Consider the following 21,809-nt stretch of genomic DNA (forward strand, 5'->3'; position numbering starts at 1 on the left):
AAAATGGTTTAAATTCATTTTCATCTCAAAATTCTATACACAATACTGTGTAGTGACAAAATGAAAAAACATTTACATCTACAAATATGTAATTCAAATAAAAAAACAGAAATATAACATGTTCATAAGCAATAACATCCTTTGATCATTACTTTAGATTAAAAAAATAAAAGTTAAAAATTAGAAAAACACAAGCACTAATGTCCAAATGAAGAGGAATCTAACGGTGGTTAAATGGTTTTTCTAAGTTGAACGGTGTTGAAGGAGATCGCGACCAAAAAACGTTTGGAATAGATAATAATAAAGATTTGAAGAACAATACTGTGGATGCTTTATCAGCGTCCACACCAATAAGACAAGATAAGATAAACCTTTATTAGTCCCACAAGTGGGAAATGTTTTGGTCACAGCAGAAAGTCAAGTCAAGTCAAAGTTTATTTATATAGCACATTTAAAAGACTAGTGTACATCAAAGTGCTTCACAATAAAACCGCATTGCGGGCAGAACAAAGAACAAATAGTACAATTTTACTTAAAATTGCATTTACGTGGTGTAGTGCAGGCCGAATGAAAGTCAAACAAATTTGTTTCAAAAGCTAAGTTAAAAACAAAAGTACAAGTTAAGAGCAGTAAAAATGAAGAAAAACACTGTAGAATAGGAAAAGATAAAATACAATAGCATACTATACAAAATAGAAGAATTTGACACCATTTCTCAGTTGGCCCAGTGGCTCACCGCCATGCTTCTCTGTATCAAGAAAACCATACAGAGGATGAGGAGAGTGACCTTTGCTGACTTGCCTATCCTGCTTATAAGCCCTAAATAAATAACTTGCATTCTTCTATTTTGCCTTGACCTTTCACTTCCATACTAGCAGCATTCATAATTGTTTGACCATTAGCCCTTGTATTCACAGATACCATTTCTTTCCTGCAGTATTCTCTCAAATTCAATACAGTACTCCAAAAATGATGGTCCTTTTAGGTATGAACACTACCTTTCTGAGTGCAGGCTTCACACAGTATGTAAGTTGTATATTATTATGAATCAGGTATTGGCCCAGTAATAGTTCAGTTATTCATTATTGGGCTGCAATACCAAAAATTCATACCAGCACAATTGTATAATAAAGGTTTTGTTTTTATCTTCATTTCAATGAGAACAGATGAGAGGACACAAACTCACTAACACTTCAAGCAACTATACTTAATCTATATATATTTCTAAAATGTGCTTTAGAATAAACTAACCAAAATGCCAATATTGATAAAGGCACTCAAATTTGCTTTGGTGATTTTGAACGCATATGTGTACTATTTTGACAAAGGAGAGCGCCTCTAATTAAACAGTGCTTGATCTCAGCTGCAGAGGCCAAGAGTGTCTGTCTGAGGTTTTTCCATTGAATATATACCCCCTCTGCCTTATGATGCAAATTTCTCAGGATTTGGACTAAATTTGATGAAGATCTATAAAACATGCTTTTATAAGCACAAGTAATTAATTTGCTAATTGTTTTCATATCAATTAAAAGCGCTTTTCATAAAATTTCCATAAAAGAAGGTGATAGATGTCCTTCAACTCTGTGAACATTTGCATGGTTTCCATCCGTGTAGGAGTGTAAGAGTGTATGTTTTTTTTTTCTTCTTAATGTTTGAGTTGTGTTTTTCTGTCTTGGGCTCAGGCTGAAAAGGAAAAACAAAACAACAACAAAAACAAACAAACAGTTTTTAACGCCTCCAGAGATGCAATATATTAAAGGGAAAAAAAGAGCTCTAGTGATCTGAACACTGTGCTCGTGTATCCAGATGATTTTGTCAGTGAACAATTGGTCTTAAATTATTTGTGATGTTTCCGGTCAAACGTTTGAATAAACCTGTCTCAATAGCGCATCGTGGGCGTGGTTTCAACATGTGGGAGGGGTTAGTTACGCTTGATCTCATACGGTCCTGCACCTGCATGAAGTGGGATTTCTCCCTTGCCTGCTGAACAGAAAACATAGGCTTGCAAAGCTAAATGATCAGGTTTTGCGCTCCTGCGGATTTGTTTGCGGTACCCGAGGACACTTGGAAACTTGATTTCTTCCCCTTGCTTTACAGTAATCCGATCAGTAAGTATTTTCCGCAACTCATTTATCATTGATTTCACTTTTTTTTTCTTTCTTTTTTTTTTTAAAGGGGGTTGTCTTCCGCTTAGGTGTAAAGTCTGCGCAGTTGTATAACAATTGAACCAAATCATGCATAAATTAAAATTAAAAATGTCAAACGTTCAAAGTTAGTCTTGTGCTTACGAAACAAAGGCTCTCGCGTGAAAGAAAAAGAGAGGAAGTCCTTTAAGGTATTTTTAATTGTTAGGTTTCCCCTCTCCTCAGCCATCGAGACGTTTCTCCTTTATTTGTGTGCTCGCCTATAATTAAAAACCGGCGAGCAAACATGCTCGCAGGTGCATTTTAGCAGATTGCAGCTACAAGCTACTTTTTTCCATCTTTGTCAGTTGGATAACTCCTTAGAAATATCTGTTTTAACAGTACACACTTGCACTGATATTATACGTGGATTGGAGAGGTTTTCTTAATTTAACTGCCGTTTAATTGGTTATCCACCTGTGTTGAATTACCTACACTGGTAAGTCGTTTAGGAAGTAGTACTAGATAAGTACTAGATTAAAATAAATAAATAAATATGTGTGTATTTGTATTTATAGATAGATTGATTCAGGGGGAAACAGCAGATGTGTTATATAATGTTCTGCCTTAACTAATTAAAAGCCGCTTTTCACCCTTCCTTGTAAAAGGGTTGAAAAAAAATCCTACGAAATGTTTGCAAATTCAACTTTCCGCGTTGGATTCATTGGAACTCGGGAGGGACGTCACTCCCGCGCGCAATAGCAAAAAACAGGATTTGCGAGGAAGAGCCATTCAGGCATCACTGGCAACACATCACAATACTTGATTTTGCACTTTAAAACAGCGATGGTCAGGCTGTTCAGTGCAGTCACAAATCCACAACGGTGGCAGTACACATTAAAAGTTTACAGCTTTACTACTGTCCACGTTCACTGTCGCTACTTGAATCATTAACTCGGGGTTGACTTTCACAGTAGCAAATCTGAGACGAGGGAGGGGGGCGGTCACATTCAAATTCAAATTCCAGCTGGGAAATGTAAATTCCAACTTATTCACGAATGCATAATTTGGGATAATCTGCTTACAGAAACTACATTAGATTACTATGATCTTATGGCCCCAGCCTCTAGCCTATCACACTTTTTGATAGCCCTATAGAAGTTAGGCCTATGGAAAAACAAAAAACAAACAAACAAACATGGAGGTGACTGTTTTTGTGAATCTGTGCTGTATAATTAACGGATTTTTAATTTAGTAAAACTACATCATGATGCTGTGATCTTTAACTCTAATAGGTAATAAGTTGCTGACAGAAGTGTAATTAGTAATTATGTCACTGAGCCTAACGATCCTGTTGTGTCACCTCAGCTTTTAAAATATGTTATCAAGATTAGAGCAAGACTCCGTCATAGTCTTCTACTCTATTTCTAGCTTAACATTTTTGTGTTTTCTTCAAAATCTGCCTTTTAAAAAATTCAAATAAGCTGCCCTATATACATTTCTACTTTTAAAGAGTGAATGCATTTCTTTTGAGGTTGGGCCCTTTTCAGTTTCTGATGTAATGTTGCCTTTTTTGCCCCCTGTTGACAGGTACTTCCCGTTTGTAACCTGCTGAGTTGGTGTAACCTGCTGAGTTGGTGTAACCTGGAATACAGCACATTGTCCAGCCCCCCTTGAAAGATGACTCATATCTAGAATGGCACAAGTCGCAGCTTTGCTTACTTACCTCAAGTCAATGACGCGTATTCAGACATTCAGTGCTATGGTTCTTTTCTTCTCTTTAATTTTAATCGTTTTCTACATGACTGTCCAGGTGGAGACCACCCACAGTTTACGGAGTGTAAGAACACAATTTTCCAAACAGAAGGGCATTACCAGGCATGCTCATTTACACAATGTATCAGTTTCAGCTGGCTTCAGACAGACCATCCCTGAAAGCAGAGCTTACTGGAACCGTTTACTGTACTCAGCCCTGATGAATCTGGACAAGGGAGGAAACCCATTCAATCGACAGTCTGACTGGTCTAACTGCAGGCTGACAAATCAAGAGTTTCTGCAAACCAACGTGCATGACTTCAACTCGTACCCTGTCCAATTTCGGGATTTTCTGGAGGGGATGAACTGCAGGACTGCCCCAATTGTGATTGATCAGCCCAACAAATGTGCTTTCAGTAAAAGGGAGAAGGCGAGCCACACCTTGTTGCTTTTTGCCATCAAGTCATCTCCCAGAAACTTTGAACAGAGGCAGGCAGTGCGAGAGACGTGGGGCCGAGAGATGACCTATCCAAATGGACTCAAAGTGCGTATGGTGTTCCTTCTGGGGAGATCCCCACCACAAGATCCTGACCTGACCCCACTGCTGTCATTTGAAGCAAAACACTATGGGGATATCCTGCAGTGGGATTTCCATGAAACATTTCTAAACCTGACGCTCAAAATGAACATGTTGCTCGACTGGACATTGAAAAGCTGTCCTCATGTCTCCTTTGTCTTTAGTGGGGATGATGATGTATTTGTCAACACCCCAGCACTGGTCAGGTACATCGAGTCTCTCGAGGCTTCTAAAGTATCTAGTTTGTATGCTGGTCATGTTATAAGTGTTGGAAGTCCCCTCAGGGACTCAAAAAGCAAATACTACATCCCTATGACTTTCTACGATGGCCCATACCCTCCTTATGCTGGTGGAGGTGGCTATCTTATCTCTGGAGCTTTGCTGGAATCCCTCTATTCACTTTTACACATCATTCCTTTCTTCCCCATTGATGATGCCTACGTTGGGATGTGCTTCATGGCTTTAGGGATTTCTCCTGAGGCACACTCAGGATTTCAGACATTTGATATCAGAGCAGAAGATCGTGAGGATCTCTGTGCATATAAAAACCTTATTCTGGTTCACCAGAGGTCCCCACAGGAGATAAAAAAGTTGTGGAAGGGGATTAACAGCTCCCTGTTGGCTTGTTGAACTGGACTGGTTATGAAGATGGCAAATAGTGACTGCACTTGCATATTAAAGATTTTTTTTCTCCACTAATGTACTATTCATGGTTTTGCAGAAGGGATTGAAATTAAGAGGTTTTGATTTTCTATAGAACATCTTGCTAGCAAAAAAAAAAATGTATTGTGAACAAAAGTTGCCGTAAAGCAGCTTGATTTTGTTACCAGACTGGGTGTCATCATGGCGAGACATTTGATTGCCCATTCAAGCATTAAATCACATGCAGGTGAAACCGACTTGTTTTTGATGACTCACAAACCTGCCATACAACTGAAATGAAATAAAAACAAAAGAATGAATGTTCCTCATTTTATTTTCCACAAAACACCAATCACGAGCTAAGTGTACAGTTCTGGGATTTAGAACAGTGTGTAACATCACCACAGCATACCATCCCATCTAAAATTTGGGTGTGTATACTAAGAAGCATTTTAATAGTTCTTTGACATTAAACCTGTCACTTCAGTGATACACAATAAAACCTGTTAAATGTCACTGAACAGGAGAGTAAGAAGAGAAGAAGCACAAAGTCAACCTCCATTTTTTTTGCCCGCTGTTGTGTTTATATTGTGAGTAATGCATTCACACTGCAGCAGGTGATTCTACAGTACTTGCAGAACATTACAGAACCTGGAATTAATGTGAAATAAAGGTGTGAATTTAAATTTGAGAAGCTTTACTACTGATAGTAAATCTTATTAACTTAAGGCACCAAACCCAGAGACGTGAAGAGCTTGGAGTTTTGTTTTGCAAGCACAATCTTTCTCCCCACTGTCATGCAGAAAGAAATGACAAGTATTAAAACTACCTTTTATGAATACAGCTAAAACTGTGCAACAGTCTATTTATCAACCAAATTTCAACTTGTTTTGCCCCGCAGCAATAAAGTTATTTTTCATACAAGTCTAGTGGGTAGTGCTCTTTGTACTGCTGCACATGTCTCCACAGGGACTCTCTCTGCTTGTTCAGGCTGGGTATCATCTCCTGGTACACGTCGGTGAACAGCAGTTCAGGATTGGGTTTGAGCCGCCTTTCAGCCCTCTCAAACGCCTCCATCACCGTCTTGCGTGATTGTTTTCGCCAGCTCCTCTCGTCATCTTCACTCCACCATCCGCGGGCTGTCATGTAATGTCTCAGCCTGGAAATGGGATGGTCCTGTTTGTCCCAATAGTTCACTTCGTCCACTGAACGGTACGCCGAGCTGTCATCGCTGGTGCTGTGGTGGCCAATTCTAAAGAATCAACAAAATACATTTTTCTTAACATGACTTTTCATACTTTTGCTGTTTCAGGATGAGTACATCTTTGGTCTACAGCACTCTTTAATTACAACCCAAAAATGTAAAATTCTACACCAAATCACAACAATTTTCATTGTAGCAACATAAAATGTTAAGCGTTTCTAACTATAAACCTTTAATAATATTTATATGATCAAATATATTTTCACTTTACTGCCAATATCTAATGAGCCTTTTATGGCTTAGGGGTAAAACCCCTTGCATTCTGGTAAAGGTACTGCATATCGACAATCTTAAAACAACAGCAAAATTAAAAAATGATCACAGCTAAAAGAAAGCCACCTGGCCTTTGTAAAGTACCATATTTACTTGATGAACTGCACAGTTCAGAGTCTTCATTAGCTGGCTTTAGTTTACACAAAGAAAATTGACTATTTTAACTACAAAATCACATTTTTGTTAGATTCTAGCTTCAAAATCTGACTCGGCTGTCAGTCTACAAGGTTAAAGTTGATTTTGTAGTCCAGCAGAGGTTCGCTGCCTGCTCCAGCTATATTAGATGAAGGCAGTGTACAAACTGGTCTGTTAAGTATGTCTGTGGGCCACTCTGGCTCGTGCTGTTTTTGGTCTGTCCGCCAAAAGTGAAACCAACTCTGAACCAATAAAAAGTGTCCACTGCAGCCACCATGCTGGATTTTTTCATGGCTCTCCTATTTCCAGTGAACTTCACTGTTGCCCTACATGTCAACCAATCAACATTCAGTAGACACATCAATTTCTGAACTACAAAACCAGCTTAAGGTGCACTTTTACTTGCTCTGTTGCAATGACATGAGTGGCCACGCCCAGACTGTTAGTTTTGATGTTTATTTTCCGATTATCAGGTTTTTTTCTACAGTTTAAAACCTCTTTTAAAAAAAACCCCACAACTATTTATTTCTGCCTTTTTCCCTCCTTTAGGTATGTGGTATGAATTCAAATTACACATACATAACACTGGTCACTTTGTTAGGTACACCTGTTCAGCTGCTTGTTAATGGAAATATACAATTGGCCAGTAACATGGCATCAAGTCAGCACATTAAGGCATGTACACATATTCAATATGATCTTCAAACTGAGCATCAGAACAAACAAGAAAGATTATTTAACCAACTCTCAACATGGCATGTTTGCTGATACCAGGTGGACCGGTCTAGCAATTTCAGAAACTGCTGATCTACTGGGGTTTACCGACAATGATCTGAATAAAGGAAACGTACAGTGAGTGGCAGCTCTCTGAACAAAACATCTTGTTGATTCCCGGGGTATGAGGAGAATGGCCAGAGCACATGACATGAACCTGTTCAAACTTTGAAGTAGATGAGCTTCACCACCAAAGACTACACTGGGAGCCACTCCTGTCAACCAAGAACAGGAAACTGTTCATTTTCCAGATGGGAGTATCAGAATTTGAGATGAACATGAAAACCTCCATCCATCCTGCTTTATATGAACGTTTCAGGTTGGTGGTGGTGTTTTTGTGGTGTGGGGGAAATTTTCACTTAGTATTAACTGAGGATTGAATATTATTGCTGATCAAGCTCCTTTATGACTGCTTCCAGCAGGATAATGTGTTATGTCGCAAAGGTCAAATAACCTCAAACCGTTTTTTTAAACATGACAATGAGTTCATTGTACTCAAACATCCCTCCACAATCACCAGATCTCAGTCCAACAGCGCACCGCTGGCATGTGGTGAAAAAGAAAATTCAAATCATGGAGGTGCAGCAGACAAATCTGCACAAACTGCATGATGCCATCATGTCAATATAGAACAAAATATCCAACCCATTAATAGGCAAGGCGTACCTAACCAAATTCTGTTGAGTGTATTTACTCATTTATTCGATGCTGTCCATTCAAGTGTTAAATTTCAGTAGTAAAATGAAACATTTATAATGAATGAAAGAATGAAGAAAATGTCAGTGATGAACTGTCAGCCTAAAAGCTGCTCCACATGTCCTTTTAAACGCAGACAAATACAAAATCACTGAAACATTAACAAACCTGTAGGTCATTGCCTCAATGAGGAATGGCTGGTTCTCAGCCACAGCCCTGCGCCTCGCTTCCTTTGTAGCGTTGTACACAGCAAACACATCATTACCATCAACACGAATGGACAACATGCCATAACCAGGACCACGAGCAGCTGTTCAAGAAAAAGAACCAGAGGTATGTGGATAAGAGCAGCTGGAACAGCAATCAGACAGCAGCAGAAAAGTGGCGGAAAAATCACATTCAGCCTTACCGATGCCATCACCTCTGTACTGTTCGTTTGTAGGGGTAGAGATGGCGTAGCCATTGTTGCGGCAAAAAAATATCAGCGGGCACTCAAGGGTGGCAGAGAAGTTGAAGCCGGCGTGTGCATCCCCTTCGCTAGCTGCTCCTTCTCCAAAATAGCAAATGACAGCACGGTTTATGTTCTCTCTCTTGACTGCATACGCAACTCCAGCCGCTGAAAGAGACACAGAGGCATAAACATATATTTACAGCTGTGTGTTTGTCTATCCTACTTCAGGCAGCAGAGGTAAATACACAGGCGTGGAGCTCACCCTGAGGAATCTGTGTGGCCAGAGGAGATGAGATGGTGACAAAGTTCAGATCTTTGCAGCCATAGTGGACGGGCATCTGCCGGCCCTTTCCGAGGTCATCAGCATTGGCGTAACACTGAGCCATGAAGTGATCCAGAGGAAAGCCTCGGTACATCAGCACTCCTGTAATAGAAGATGTGTCGCACGATTTCTCACAAGACAAGAGAACCAGACCGACTGAAGGAGCAAACAGTGGGGATATTAAAATAAGGACTGGAGACTGGGGTCCCCTTTTTTTGTTGTGGTCAGTTTTTTTGAATGTAAAACATATTTGTCCCGCTAGTCTTTCCACTTTTTTGTACATTCCCTTGTGTCCATTCTGATCATTTCAGCAATCTTCCCCTCAGAATTTGCTCACGTCTGAATCCTTATATTGATGCTATGATTATTATTCCTTATACTGAAGTGATGATTGTTATTCTCTCACTGATAAATACAAAAATCACGGTGAATAGAATAGTCAGAAGAGCACAGGAGGGATGTGATTATTGTGCACCACATCCCTTTAGCTAAACTATCTAACATGCTTGGAATGATCTTTTTATAAGGTAGGCAAGAGTCTTATTACTTTGGTAAAACCTTAAACTATGAGAGGGAGCACTGCTGATGCCAGTTAGCCTACAGTTGTATTACTGTGTGGCACTGAGGCAAATAGTTTTTGACTCACTGGATTTTATTAATTTTACTAAATTTTACTAATTTTTGGAAACCGGATGAACTCAGTTTGTAAGCAATAAATATTCTTGTTAAATTCTCATATAAACAAGTTTTTTTCTGTAGTAATCATTTGACCATACTGCAAAGTAATTTGTTCAGTTTCAAATGTTGTCTGGAAAACATTTGTGATAACAACAAAAGGAGATGTAGAAATGAACACTGAAGGGGTCAACTGTTTTGATTACAATTAAAATGTTCATATGAACAATGGCCCAAAAAAAAGAACTATATTAGTTGGGGGGAAAGCCCAAACGAAACCACATTTCATTCTTACCAGCTTCTCTGTATTGCCCAAAAACCACATCGTTTGGATCCAGAGCAGCAGCACTGCCGATGTGTGTCCCCTCCTCACCATAGTTAGTCATGTAGAAGGAGATCCGACCCTGTAACGGACAGGGCTGGACGGTTAATCAGACTGTAATCTCAAGTATGATTTTTTTAAGCAATTACGAAAATAAAACAACTGGGAAAAAATAATTACTTTTGCATTAATTTTACCTGAAATCTTTGTGTTTTGCTGTTATAAATCAAGTGCACCTCTTTCTTTTACAGCTATTTGGTATCCTCCCTTCATAAAAACTAAAACTCACTTGCTGTTTAGTTCAGCTCGAGCCAAAATGACTAAAGATTTAGATGGAATAAAACTCTTATGGTTTAGTGACTATCTGCTTGTGTCACAGGATCACTCAAGAGCTCTCACTGGATTTCTTTCAGTAATCAGCAACAGTTGGCCTTTTAGTCAAAAACACTCCCTAGTCAGCGCCCAACTTCCCTATGAGATGGACCTGTGTCCTTGAGAACCCCTATCTAATTTTTATGCATTCATTTTTAATTTTAAATTATAATTAACATAAAGAAGCCCTGCAGCAGACTGGCGACCTGTCCAGGGTGTACCCTGCCTCTCGCCCTAAGACAGCAGATAAGTGGAGATGGATGGATGGATGGATAAAGAAAATACCCTTTGAGACACCTATTTTTAAGTTCAAAAACTGCTGGTGTTGTGTTTTAAATAATCAGGTTGAGCCAGGAAATGCAGGAGGAAACATACCTGTCTTTGAGACTCATAAAGAATGCGGTCCATTGTGTTCAGCATGGTCATCTTCTGATAAAAGTTCAAAACTGTCTCTTTGGAGAGCTGCGTAGGAGAGAAACACATAATCGACAAATTAACATTGGCTCAACAGACTGCAGGGGTCTTAGGGGCACATTTGGGAACCAGGAGCACAGGTAGGCTGATTGTACCTGAGGGTCTTGAGAGGGGTTGATGATATTTCCCTGCCTGTCCATCACTCGGTACACTGGGATCCCAGAGATGACATTGGGCTGGATGAACTCGAGCTGATCCACAAACTCGGCCGAGGCTCCTGGAAACTGGGGCTTTTCCAGCGAAGAGTCAAAGGGCTGCTGCAGCTGAACAACCTGAAAGGATTGAATACAAGCATTATTTATTAACAGTCTCATTGTGGCTGTGGCAAAGAAAGGCTCTAGGAAAAGCAAACACAGCATATCAGGTCACACAACTCATACAAACTGTCAAGCACGTGGTGGAGGGGTGATGATTTGAACTTGTTTTGCAGCCACACAATCGTGAACTCTTCTGTATCCCAAAGTATTCTAGAGTCAAATGTGAAGCCATCTGTCTGACAACCACTGGGTCATGCAACTGGATAATAAGCAGCAAATCTACAGCAGAAAAATAAAAGATTCAAGGTGTTCCAATGGCCCAGTAAAGTCACAACCTTTAACCTGACTGAAATGCTGTGGTAGGTCCTTAAGAGACCTGTGCACAAACAACTTACCTGAATTTCTATTGTGTATATTTTTTTTTTTATATTTGTGTTGCTTCATTTCATTTTGCTCTTTTTTCCCACAGGCTTGTCCACCAGGACTTTGAACTGCATTAATGAAATGCATAAAATTGAATTATAAAATAAGTTTGATTGACTGATTCTTAGTTTTATTATTTATTTTATTTTTCAAAAGGCTAGTTTTTATTTTAGGTAACTTTTTTAACATCTAGTTTAAGTTTTTAGTTTTGTTTTAGTTAACTATAATAACACTGGTTGACTCTTTAGAGATTTTAGAAAGCTTAATTTCAGAAAAATGAAGACAATACAATACAGTGGAACCCCGACTTACGAATACCCCATTTAACAAAAATTTCAAGTTACGAAGGCACTTAACGGCAATATTTCTGCCCGTGTTACGGCAAAATGCCCGTGTAACGAAATCCGCTGGCTCTGATTGGCTGAGCCCAGAATGCCTACAATGCCTTCCGAATCATGTAACAACCCCCTTGGCTTTCGTACTTGCGCTTCGCTGTTCCACTTGAACGACACCTATCGTTCACTCAAAAGGCGCGATGGGTGCTTCGGCTTACGAAAATTTTCGACTTGCGAAAGACCCTCGGGAACGAATTAATTTCGTAAGTCTGGGTTCTTATAAATGAGGAAGTGATTAAGTATGTACTCCTTCCAGTGCAGTTCCATTGTTCCGCTGTAACAACAATTCCCAAATCTCTTTCTCATACAGATTTTAGAAACTCCACATGAGATTATTTTTAAAGAGTTACATCCAGATTTAAGTGCTGGAGCGATCGAAGGAAATAAAATAGCAGTGAAGGACATACAGCAGCAACAGCAATTAAATAAGTTGCATTCGAGGACATCGGATTTCCTCCTTCACGCCCCTTGGTTCGACCAATGGAAAAGAAGCTAGCTAAGCCTTTAGCCGGCTGGCTAACTAGTCTGGTGTGAGAGTCAAAACAACAAAAATTAAAAATAGTATTTATTGCAACTCAAGTTGTTTAGTAAATGTCAAACATGTATCCACTAATTATGTGAGAGTTAGTCTGACTTTTCACGGATACATTGGAGAATCGGTATAGCATTTCAGCAAGGTTGTTAGCCAAGTTAGCGGCTCCGTAGGTAACCAGAATCTTAGTGCAAACAAGACCTAACCCCAAAACTTATTAAAAGATTCAGTTTATTTTTAACAGTATTTCTACTTGATTGAGTTAGACGATACTCGTGATCGTGAGCCTTGCTGTGTCCCGGGCTCTTAATGACAGCGTTATCTCCAGTCCAGCCTCCCATAATTTATTCATTGCTCAATCCAAACAGTGCATGAGAGTTTTCACTTACAGTTACCCTGAAGCCTCTGCGCTGAAGCAGTCGATATGCCTTCAGTCCTGCTGTCTGACGGACAGCGTGGAAACAGAGCCCATACATTTTGCTCATGCTGCTCACAGCCGCCATCTGCACACTCAGTAGTTGTTTGATTTAACCGCCTCCGCACACCAGGTAAGGAGAAGTTACACTGTGGTGGATATGCACAAATCTGGCCAACGGAACTGCTAATGACCAGCACTCGCTGTCCTTCCTGTTTTCATCCACAGTTTACAGGCCGAGAGCCGCAAACTGACTGCAACATTAAAGTCGGCTACAGTAGCCTCAACATCCGCTCAGGCCTTCAAAATAAAACCCAAAATGTGAAGCAAGAAATGCTACGTAGCATTTAATCTGTAGGTGTAGTTCTGCCGGATGTAACTACGCTCCTTCACCCTTTCCTCCGCAGGTGAGGATTTAAAACATGCACAGATAGTTTAACGGGAAGAAATTTAGTTGTCACTTTTTACGTATTTCATAAGTTGAAGAAATGATTGATTAAAGCTTTCGAGATTTAACACTCTTTTGTGTTAGAATAACAATAATAATAAATAAATGAAAATGCGTGGGATTCCCAGGAAGGCAGAGTGTCAGTTTTATGAATGAAGTCCCCCCCCCCCCCATCGGGGAATTAACCTGATGAAAGTCCATTGTGTGATGCTGACCTGTTAATTAAAATACTGTCATTATGCGTAACGACGTGCCTTGGTCGTTTTTCTGTGGACTTTTTGGGCGATTTTAACTTATCAAAATCAATACTGCCTATTTTAAGATTCAGACACACCAACGCAGTCACATTAACAAAATTTGACAGTTATTACAATATGATATGTAATACATCTTACAGAAAGAAGTAAAAGTAAAAAAAAAATGCTTTGCGTCGGCATTTACGCATTTGTCTTTTGCACATACAGATCAGTTGTAACACACATGAAACAGTTTGTAATAAAACAGCGCTCCTCTAAACGAACTCTACCTGAGATGTCAGGTATACCTATAAGTCTGACGATAACTGGTATTAAAGTTATAGAGACACGGGGCAACTATGCCACAGGAAAGAAAGAAAAAGAGAGAGACACAGCCAGGGAGGAGAGAGCCGTAAGCAGTACGGAAGAACCGATGAATAAAGTCGGACAGCTGTCCTTAAATTCAGTCATAAAACAACGATTTCTACGTCCTTTCAACCCTACAAAAAATTAAATCCTACTCTGCTGACATCTTGTGGTCACATTGCGGTACTGCATTAATAGTAAAAGCAGTGGCAAAATAAAGAATATTGTTACTTCCAGTTCCGATGATAAACCAAGTAATATCGCAGGTATAGCCGTTGACATATTAAAATAAAGTATTTTAACTACTTGTCAAAATCTAAAAATGTCGTCGTTTCAGTTCACAGCTAACTGATGATGTAAATACAGACGGCAGATAAACCAATTTTTGCAGCCACGAGTGTTTATCGCCATCCAGTGGTAGTAGCGGAGACTGCAACATGGTGGTTGCAATTCAGACCATGCCAGTGAAAGATCACCTGTGAAAAGGAGTAAATAAACTGATGTAAATAAAATTCTGGTGGGTGGTTATGACCAATAAGGGGAGAAAATAAAAGGTTGAACCCGTTGTGTTTAAATGCGGCTGCTGTCTGCCCTCTAGCGGTCATTGTGATTAACTACAATAATATACAGATGCTGCACTTCCGGTACTTTCAAAACACATTAACCATATTAACGCAAAATAGGGCTTCAGATTGCGTCAGGAAAACGTGAATTATGATGAAAAATATTATTTCTTCTTCGTTGCCATAGAAATATATTACAGATCCACATTTCTTGTGAATTAACTATCTATTAGAGACAACATTTCTTTCTCATTCTGATGTCATCAGTAAGGAGCCTAAACTAGAGGGAAAACAGATGACGCCATCCGCCTGCGACAAACCTGCTTTCTCCACGATGGAGGTCTGCGGATCTCTGACTGTTTCTTTGAGAGAGTTTGGTTGTGAACAGAGCTTGCTGTCTCGACCTGATGGCTCTGCTTCTTTCGTCCAAGGTAACACTAATTTTAGAAACCATTTATCTGGGCGTTTATTTGCCTCTAAACTGGACGTAAAGGACGGAGAAAGGTTAGGGAAGTTAACATGCCACTTCAGTTACTGACATGAATTTCTTTACCTTTATGAGTAAGAATATAAGTAAAATATGCTGGGGGCGGTGTTGTTAATCAGGCATAATACTTACCATTTCTCAAAAACTGGTAATCTTATTTATACATATTTTTATCTCGGGGTTTTAACATGCTTCGATGTGCTTGTGCAAATGTAATGTAAGATATATTGAACTATTTGTCAAAATAATATAATAATGAGAATCAGGGGCGCATCTTTTATGCTGGCGTGGGTGGTATGGGGTGGCATGTGCCAGCTTACTTTTGCATATGACAATGTTGTTTATTAAAATAAGGTAGCATTAACTTTGAGTCTAGCTACAACTAATTAATAAAATAAATATATTTATTGCATAGTGTTAACCTCCCTCCAGGGGCGGATCTACTGTGCACATTTTGAATCAACAACATGGGCATTTCAGATTTCAACACAGGTGGTTTATTGTTGAACTTCTTATTAACCCTCTGAGGCTTCCAAATCACATGACCAATTTAAGATGACATAGCAACAAGATGCATTCCTACTGAGTCTCCATTACATTTTTATTTGTGTTGAAAGTTCAAACTATATACCAAGAAAAGGTAAAAACTGGATTTTCTAATGACAGCCCGAAAAAACAAGCCACCACTTTCCTATTGGTGGAAAAATGTACCATGTTGACCAATCAAAAAATGATATGGCAAGGCGACGAGAGAGAGAGAGAGAGAGAGAGATCAACTGTGAGATGTGAGCAATTCCACAGTCATTGGATGTGAGAGGTTTGTGACATTTGGCGTGTTTGGAGTGTGTAGTTAATGTATAGTTAGTGTGTTGTGCAGTTCTTTGTTTTGTTTTTATGTGTCAAAACAATGAGAACACTAGTGATTGTCACAGTTGCTGCCAAAAGCCACTAAAGGCAGATTGCAGCGTAAACGCTGTCTCCAGGTGAAAAACAGTGATACGCCTCCTGTTGTTAGACCTGGAGGTTTCAAGTCTGATGTGATCCTCTTTCTTGTCGTGTACAGATACTTCCTTTTGGAGTGGCACAAATAATTTGTGTGGCATCTTATTGTGACATCTGTCTGTAATTATAGTTTTAGTAGTTGTACAAAAACGTCTGAGGCATTGGCTACATTTTTAGGTTGCATGTAGCTTTATTGTTTGCGAGATTTGTGGAGGTATTTTTAAAATCTACAATTTATATTGCTATATGCTCAGATTTCGTTGGGGATGTGGGAGGTGGGGTTAAAAAATAACTGTAAATTCAGACATGTGAGATTGTGCTGAAAGGAATTATACGAAACAGGACAATGCAAATAGTTTTTAAAGGTGAAATGTAAAGGTAAAATTAGTAAGTCCACCATCAGCCAGCAGGCCACAGCCAGGCTCCACCATCAGCCAGCAGGCCACAACCAGGCTCCACCATCACCCAGCAGGCCACAACCAGGCTCCACCATCACCCAGCAGGCCACAACCAGGCTCCACCATCACCCAGCAGGCCACAACCAGGCTCCACCATCACCCAGCAGGCCACAACCAGGCTCCACCATCAGCCAGCAGGCCACAACCAGGCTCCACCATCACCCAGCAGGCCACAACCAAGATCCACCATCACCCAGCAGGCCACAACCAGGCTCCACCATCACCCAGCAGGCCACAACCAGGCTCCACCATCAGCCACCAGGCCACAATCAGGCTCCATCAAGAGCTAGTGAAGCTACAGGAAAAGGCAGGCGCAGGTTAGCAAGCCTCAGGATTGATTGGGGCTGCAGTAAAAAAGGGGCACAAGTATTGAGAAGATGCCGCCTAAAAGAAGTAATGTCAATGAGGAGGAACTGGAGGACATAAAAAAATCTTTGAACTTTATGTCAGAAGAAATAACAACCATTGCAAAACAACAAAAATTAATAATCAACTTAATTGAGGATATTAAAGAATTAAGAAGGCAAAGTGAAAAGGACAAGACGATTGCCATGTTGGAAGGACGAGTGGCAGAGTTGGAACAATATTTGAGAATAACAGATGTGATAGTAACGGGTCTGGAAACCAAGCACCAGACATATGCACGGCAGCAGCAGAAGAGAGAGGGGAGCTGCCTGAGCAAGAGTTGCGCTCCCTGGAAGAACAGGCAATGGGCTTTTTCAAAAGTAAAGGCATTGAAATGGATAGTAAGGACATTGAGGGATGCCATGCTCTTCCAAGGAAAAACAAGAATCAAAAACCTGCCATTATTATAAGATTTATTAATAGGAAGCAAATGAAAGAGTTACTGAAGCAAGGAAGAAAGTTGAAAGGAACGAATGTGTATGTTAAGGAACACCTAATCAAGAAAAATGCAGATATTGCAAGACAAGCAAGATTATTAAGAGAACAGAAGAAAATATAGTCAACCTGGACAACAGATTTTAAGGTGTTCATTAAGTGAAATGGAACACCGGAGCAGGCAAAGGTCTTAGTCATTAAAGAGCTGACGGAATTAGAAAAATACGGCTGATAAAATGTAAGGCAAAGCATTGGGATGGTCAGTGCACTGTCAAATTGGTTGGTGCATGTCTGAGACAAAGTATTGTTAAAGGTAATGATGTGTGGATAAGATGTATAATAAAGTCAGATGTCTGACACATTTCAAGTAATAAATCACATGGAAAGTGGGACACTGGGGTATGATAGCAATATAGATCCTGACTGTAATTTTTTACCAAAATGTTAAAGGACTGTAATTATTATACAATGGAACAATTTAATAGGAACATAGAGCGAGGTAAGAATATAACAATGGTTCATTTTAATGGTAGAAGTCTATATGCAAACTTTCTGGACAGCACCCTGTCCAGAGTGTACCCCGCCTCTCGCCCTATGGTAGCTGATAATGATAAGCGGAAATGGATGGATGGGTTGATTCAGTGTCGTGAAAAAAAATATTGTGGTGCAAGAGGAAGAATAAATGTGAAATTTACACGATGAGACTTTGTGACATTTAGAAGTATCACATCAGCTTTAGTTCTCTTATTAAAAGCTTGTTCTAAATAGGGTGTCTGCACTTAAGTCCCCCCTTTAAAAAAATACATGTGCTGTGAGCACATTTACTGGGTGTCATACTGCTTTAAATGATTTGATGTTACTAGATGTCTGTTTATGTGGGGAAAGACATCATTAATTATCCAGTGTTATTTATTGAATAATGCTCCTTTTTTTTCTTGTCTGAAGGAGACACGAGTGTGATGGCTGGAGTGTACGGACCAGCTGAGGTCAAAGTCAGCAAGGAGATCTATGACCGGGCGACCCTGGAGGTGTTGGTACAGCCCAAAGTGGGGCTGCCAAGTGAGTTTTTTCAGGGGTAAAAATTTTCATTATGCAGCGTTGCTTCTTTTATTTTGGGGAAGCTAATGTGAAATAGACCTTTTGCATCCTGATATCTACAAGAATGTCTCTGAGGTTTCTGCTGTGGAAAAGTTGCTATGCCACAGCTGACCACAGGGTGGGGTACGTGAGCTTTCTGCTCGCATTAATTTTTTTATACCAAGATTTGTTTGTTTTCTAGGTGTAAGGGAACGATCGCAAGAGCAGTGTGTGCGAGAAACCTGTGAGGCTTCTCTGCTCCTGACGCTCCATCCACGCTCCTCGCTCACTCTCATTCTTCAGGTCCTGCATGATGATGGTTCAGTATCCTTCTGTAAAACTCTGTGCTGCTGCAAGCTTTGAGGTTTATATCCAATCTGCAAGTAGGGCTCTAAAATTGAGATGTTTTCTGTGAGTGTTCTTCCTTACCTGTTCCTCAGCTGCTGTCTTGCAGTTTGAATGCTGCATGTATGGCTCTTATGGATGCAGGATTGCCCATGAGTTGCCTCTTCTGCGGAGTGACTTGTGCCATCAGCACAGATGGGCAAATCATCACAGACCCCACTGCAGCTCAGGAAAAGGTAAATCTAAGACTTTTAGAATGTTGGGTGACAAAAATCTTCCCAAAACACTCTGATGGTGGCTTTTGTCAAATTTCCTGAGAACTTTTCAAACAAATGATACAGAAAATATAGATCTTTTCCATCCCACCATTGCTAAGTGCTTGTTCATAGGGCAGGGGTGTCAAACTCATTTTACGTTGTGGCTCAGATACATCCCACTTTGACATTAGATGGACCATACCAGTGAAACTCTTTTCTATCAAGAAGTTCAATCCTTGAAATATCTTAATATAAGGAAAAGAAATGCAGTTTGAACAGTACGTTTCAGTTTTTCTACATAAAATGATAATAAAGAAAAGCTGTTGTAGTTGCTGAAAGACTCTTCAATAGGATTCTTAAATAGAAATAAACTGTAAGGGCTTAAATTGTAACAAATAAATGTTTAAAATTACACATTACCTTATTCAGTGTTTCCAACCGCTGTGCGTGGAAGATTATCTGGTTCCACCTGATTAGTACTCTAAGCGATCGGCGTGAGTAATGGGCAGAACCATTACATTCTCTTCCACTAGAGGGCAGTACAATCACCTGCTCTAATTAAATTGGTTGCCAACTGCCAGTAATACAGAAGACGATGAAGAAGAAATTACATAATAGTCATGCTGTGAGATGATGCAGCCCATAATAGCAATACATAAATATTTGAAAAGAAAAAGTAGTCAATCTGACCTGGGTCCTGGAGGAAATTCTGACCCAGATAAAGGCCCTAGCACGAGTAGTAGTCAGAAGAAAGCAGAAAAGGCATACTGGCAACAAACCAAGCCAATTCCTCTATACCTGGTTCGTGGGGAAAAATTATCAATATGCTTTTTGTGACATTTTTGTTAGGTTGTGTGCCATATGGGTTTTTTTTGGGGGGGGTTTTCTAATCTGAAATAAGTGCGTGACTCCAAAAGGTTGGGAAAAATTGACCTAATTACTTTGGTTTAGCTTGATTAGCCATGTTGTACGTCTTTATCGGTGAAGATAAAACTGTAAAACTTATGAACAGTCCATTTACACCTTCTTTCATATTTTCCAGTGCTGTCCAGTGGGGGCCACATTGGGGTCTTTCCTGGGCCAACTCTGGCCCCTGGCCCATATGTTTGACATCGCTGTCATGTAATTGTTGGGATGTTCTCCTGAATACTGCACTACTTGAGGCAACTGTTGAGGAAATTATATAAATAAAAATAAATTGAATTCAGTTATTCAGTTAAATGACAAAGAAAAACAAAACTAGAGAAAAATCAGTCAGGAACGATAAGGCAAGCACAGCGATCTATAGTCACCACCGGCTAAAGTATTCCCTTTTTTGGAATATCTTATTGTTGTCTCTCCAGCGCATCTGTTGTCACTTCCATTTGTATCAGTGGTAATGGTTTTGCTTCCTAACGGGACAGATTGACATCGTCTTAATTTCCTTGCTGAATTTCATGGAGCACCCGTGTCTTGTTTTCTCTCTCAAAAGGAAAGCCGAGCTTTGATGACTTTTGCGATCGACAGCGCAAAACGCAGCGTTTTGATGTCGTCGACCAAAGGATCGTTTTCAGTGCATGAGGTCAGTGGATTAATGACAGGAAAAAAAGAGTGTGCACCATTTCAAATAAACAAAACTGTGAATGCCAAGCCAAAAAGGCCTGAAGTTACAAAAAGACTTCTCTAAAGCGTGCTTCAAAGAGGAAAGACTGGGCATCCCTTGTAGAGGCTGTTTGTAGATGTTGCCAAACCAAGAATACATCCTAAAAACCATTTTGGAGTTTCTGCAGTCTTGATAACAATATCATGGAGTATTTTTTTTTCTCCTGTTACCCGAAAGGACCATAGTTTCTGGAAATTTCAGGCGGTTTATTTTATATTGCTATTGATCAATCATGTTGAGCAGCCTTTGGTTGCATGCAGCTATCTATATGGAGACTAAAAGAGGCTAAAAACAGCATTTATCTAAATGCAAGCTATAAATCATCAGCTGATGTGGTTAGACAATTTGCATAAAACAGGAAGACTGGACTCAGATGAAACTGTCCCATGGGTTCCTGGATTCCCTTTTGATCAGCGGATGACAGAAATGATAATAAATGTTGCCTCTATAAGAAATATCTACTCTTTTGCTTCTTTTTCCTGGAGACGATCCCATGGATCGAAACATGACCTCTTTAAGGACACTAAAAGGGAATTGAATGGAAAAATCTAATGGGATTCCCTTTTTTTTGACTGAATAACAAGTATTATTCCAGAAACACTATAATATGGGGTTCACTATGGCCCACCTACAGGGAACCAGTATGCTGAAAAGACTGGAGGAGTCATATTCTCCTTACTTTCCTGTCTGCTCTCTACTGTCCCATCAGAATAAAGACATAACACACTCCCTGCCAAAATTTAAAAAGAAACACTACAACATTGTTAAGTTTAGATTTGTGATTCTGCTTCATGTGTGACTTTTTGGAAAACGGTTATTTTATTTTTGCTTTCTCCCTATCTGCCTCAGGTCTGATGTGACTTAAATCAGTTGTTGTTGCATTTCATATTTTGTCTGATCCTCAGTTGTTGTTTTTCTTCTCTCACAGCTGCAGCAGTGCATAGCAGTCAGTCAGAAAGCATCAGAGAAGATCTTCCAGTTCTACAGAGACTCTGTCAAGCGGCGATACTCCAAAAGCCTATGAGAAACACGGAGCTTTCTTTTGCCTAGTCTTTTTTTATTTTTATTTTAACAATGCATGCAAACACTGATGTTGTAATAAAATATTTAGAAACCCCTGTGGGCTACAATTTCTTCAGTTCAGTTGTAGACAGCTGTGCTTTATGGTGGGGAGGCTTGTATGAGTACATTTGTGAGAGATCAGAAATGAA

The 21,809-nt window shown here is 39.8% G+C and overlaps 3 protein-coding genes across 3 annotated transcripts; 2 read left to right on the forward strand and 1 right to left on the reverse strand.

Moving 5' to 3' along the window:
* The first annotated feature begins 3,819 nt into the window (after nucleotides 1-3,819).
* Nucleotides 3,820-5,085, forward strand: b3gnt2l (UDP-GlcNAc:betaGal beta-1,3-N-acetylglucosaminyltransferase 2, like). The gene has a single exon (XM_063492614.1). It carries the CDS (start codon nucleotides 3,820-3,822, stop codon nucleotides 5,083-5,085), a length of 1,266 nt encoding a protein of 421 aa, XP_063348684.1.
* Nucleotides 5,086-5,413: 328 nt separating this feature from the next.
* On the reverse strand, nucleotides 5,414-13,154 carry bckdha (branched chain keto acid dehydrogenase E1 subunit alpha). Its single transcript, XM_063492359.1, has 8 exons — nucleotides 12,852-13,154; nucleotides 10,951-11,127; nucleotides 10,757-10,843; nucleotides 9,983-10,091; nucleotides 8,953-9,114; nucleotides 8,649-8,855; nucleotides 8,408-8,549; nucleotides 5,414-6,349 (listed from the first exon to the last, which is right to left on the reverse strand). The coding sequence occupies exons 1-8, from the start codon at nucleotides 12,963-12,965 to the stop codon at nucleotides 6,007-6,009; spliced, it is 1,341 nt and encodes a 446-aa protein (XP_063348429.1). The 5' UTR covers nucleotides 12,966-13,154; the 3' UTR covers nucleotides 5,414-6,006.
* Nucleotides 13,155-14,770: 1,616 nt separating this feature from the next.
* On the forward strand, nucleotides 14,771-21,716 carry exosc5 (exosome component 5). Its single transcript, XM_063492362.1, has 6 exons — nucleotides 14,771-14,921; nucleotides 18,223-18,336; nucleotides 18,557-18,678; nucleotides 18,795-18,935; nucleotides 20,428-20,517; nucleotides 21,527-21,716. Exons 1-6 carry the CDS (start codon nucleotides 14,786-14,788, stop codon nucleotides 21,620-21,622), a joined length of 699 nt encoding a protein of 232 aa, XP_063348432.1. The 5' UTR covers nucleotides 14,771-14,785; the 3' UTR covers nucleotides 21,623-21,716.
* The last annotated feature ends 93 nt before the right edge of the window (nucleotides 21,717-21,809 follow it).

Source organism: Pelmatolapia mariae, linkage group LG14, assembly GCF_036321145.2.
Source record: "Pelmatolapia mariae isolate MD_Pm_ZW linkage group LG14, Pm_UMD_F_2, whole genome shotgun sequence".
In the NCBI taxonomy this organism is placed as follows: Eukaryota; Metazoa; Chordata; class Actinopteri; order Cichliformes; family Cichlidae; genus Pelmatolapia; species Pelmatolapia mariae.

Bases quoted from the DNA above. Each gene is read 5' to 3' on its own strand.
- b3gnt2l (XM_063492614.1), top strand. From the start codon at position 3,820: ATGGCACAAGTCGCAGCTTTGCTTACTTACCTCAAGTCAATGACGCGT.
- bckdha (XM_063492359.1), bottom strand. From the start codon at position 12,965: ATGGCGGCTGTGAGCAGCATGAGCAAAATGTATGGGCTCTGTTTCCAC. The intron at 10,844-10,950 runs GTACAATCAGCC...TCTCCTACGCAG, and splicing joins ACCCCTCTCAAGACCCTCAG to CTCTCCAAAGAGACAGTTTT. The intron at 8,550-8,648 runs GTAAGGCTGAAT...TTTCTTGAACAG, and splicing joins GTACAGAGGTGATGGCATCG to CTGCTCGTGGTCCTGGTTAT.
- exosc5 (XM_063492362.1), top strand. From the start codon at position 14,786: ATGACGCCATCCGCCTGCGACAAACCTGCTTTCTCCACGATGGAGGTC. The intron at 18,679-18,794 runs GTATCCTTCTGT...CCTGTTCCTCAG, and splicing joins TCCTGCATGATGATGGTTCA to CTGCTGTCTTGCAGTTTGAA. The intron at 18,936-20,427 runs GTAAATCTAAGA...CTCTCTCAAAAG, and splicing joins CCACTGCAGCTCAGGAAAAG to GAAAGCCGAGCTTTGATGAC.